The sequence below is a fragment of the Aplysia californica genome, unplaced genomic scaffold (assembly GCF_000002075.1).
Source record: "Aplysia californica isolate F4 #8 unplaced genomic scaffold, AplCal3.0 scaffold00288, whole genome shotgun sequence".
NCBI classification, from domain to species: Eukaryota; Metazoa; Mollusca; class Gastropoda; order Aplysiida; family Aplysiidae; genus Aplysia; species Aplysia californica.
In genome coordinates this window covers 536739-538046 of record NW_004797558.1, presented here as the reverse complement: position 1 = coordinate 538046, position 1308 = coordinate 536739, and the positions used below count along the sequence as shown (strand labels likewise).

Here is a 1308-nt window from a genome sequence, read left to right as displayed (position 1 = left end):
GGGGGGGAGGAGGATGTATTCTCTGGTACTTAGATGATCTATTTGTCTTGCAAATGCCATAACACTCTTTCTGAAACAAAAACTAAACTGTCTGAATGGCTGGTTCTGTGTTGATTCTGTCCGGCAGTGGTCAGTTCGGACTTTGACGTGGTGTTGTCCAGCGCCACAGCTTACCAGAGCTCGGACTACCAGCGCCTGGTCCAGCCGATCAACCGGCGCGCCTTCACCGTCAGTGCCTGGGTCCGCTACACGCGAAGGTCACAGCCTGCTACAGTCTTGTCTCTCTTGGGACTCAAGTGAGGAGTTTTTTTGTTTGTTTTGTTTGCTTGTTTTGGTTGGGTTTTTTTGGTAAGAGTTTTATGGCTCTCACAACAGAATAAAGGTCCTATGAACCGTGTGGGACACTTTAAACATTTACAGTTTGGAAGGAATTAATTTTCTATTTTGCCAGGGTGGCGGCCGAAGCCTACTCTGTTCGATTTTCGGACTACCAAGGGATCGTTAACGTGCGCAACGTGTACACAGGACCTCTGAGATTTGTTTCCCTGTAGGCTGTGATCACAGCGTGTAGCAGGGGTGGGCGTGGATGAGAGTGGATGATGGGGGCGGGAAGTGGCGGTGGTTTAAGGAGACAGTCAGGGGGATTAGGAAGTGGAGAAGGAGGTTATAAGAGACAGTCAGTGTCTGGTTCCACGACACACTGCGGTCACTCGGTCACAGCCTGCTACTGTGTTGTCTCTGGTGGGACTCAAGTGAGTGGGGATGGTTGGTGGTGGGTGAGTTGGGGGGGGGTGAGAGAGAGGGGGAAGGGGAGTTGAGGGAGACAGGCCGTGTCTGGGTCCGCTACACACGCAGATCACTGCCTGCCACAGTGCTGTCTCTGTTGGGACTCAAGTGAGTAGATGGGTGGGTAGGAGTGGAATAGGGTAAGGAATGGGGAATGAGAGAAAGCTGGATGAGTAAGATTAAAGAGAGACAGTTACAAGCTGCCACAGGGATGTCCTTTTTGGGACTGATGTGAGTCGGTGAAGGGGATTAGAGTGGGGCAGGTGGGTGGTGGGCGTGTATAGGGAGACGATTAGGGAGATGGGGAGAGGGTGAGGGTAGAGGGTGGTGGTGATTTTACACCCTGACACCGTGTTGTCACTGTTGAGACTAAAATGAGAAAGGGGGGGAGTGGGAGTGTGGGGTGGGGATGGGTGGTTGGGGGTGTGGAGTTCCACGGAGGACTTTCTAACCCACAAGAAATCCTGCACCCATCTTTCTGTTTTGAATTGCCCAAACATGAAACTACAATTATCATATCAA

General features: G+C 51.5%; 1 protein-coding gene across 1 annotated transcript in view; it reads left to right on the top strand.

The window, feature by feature from the left end:
* Window positions 1-127: 127 nt before the first annotated feature.
* The window catches only part of LOC106010981 (sushi, von Willebrand factor type A, EGF and pentraxin domain-containing protein 1), a gene marked incomplete at both ends in the record, with an annotated part of 11639 nt that continues 10458 nt past the window's right edge, over window positions 128-1308 (top strand). Inside the window, 1 exon segment of the mRNA XM_013084380.1 lies at window positions 128-296. Coding sequence (XP_012939834.1) covers window positions 128-296 — 169 coding nt within the window.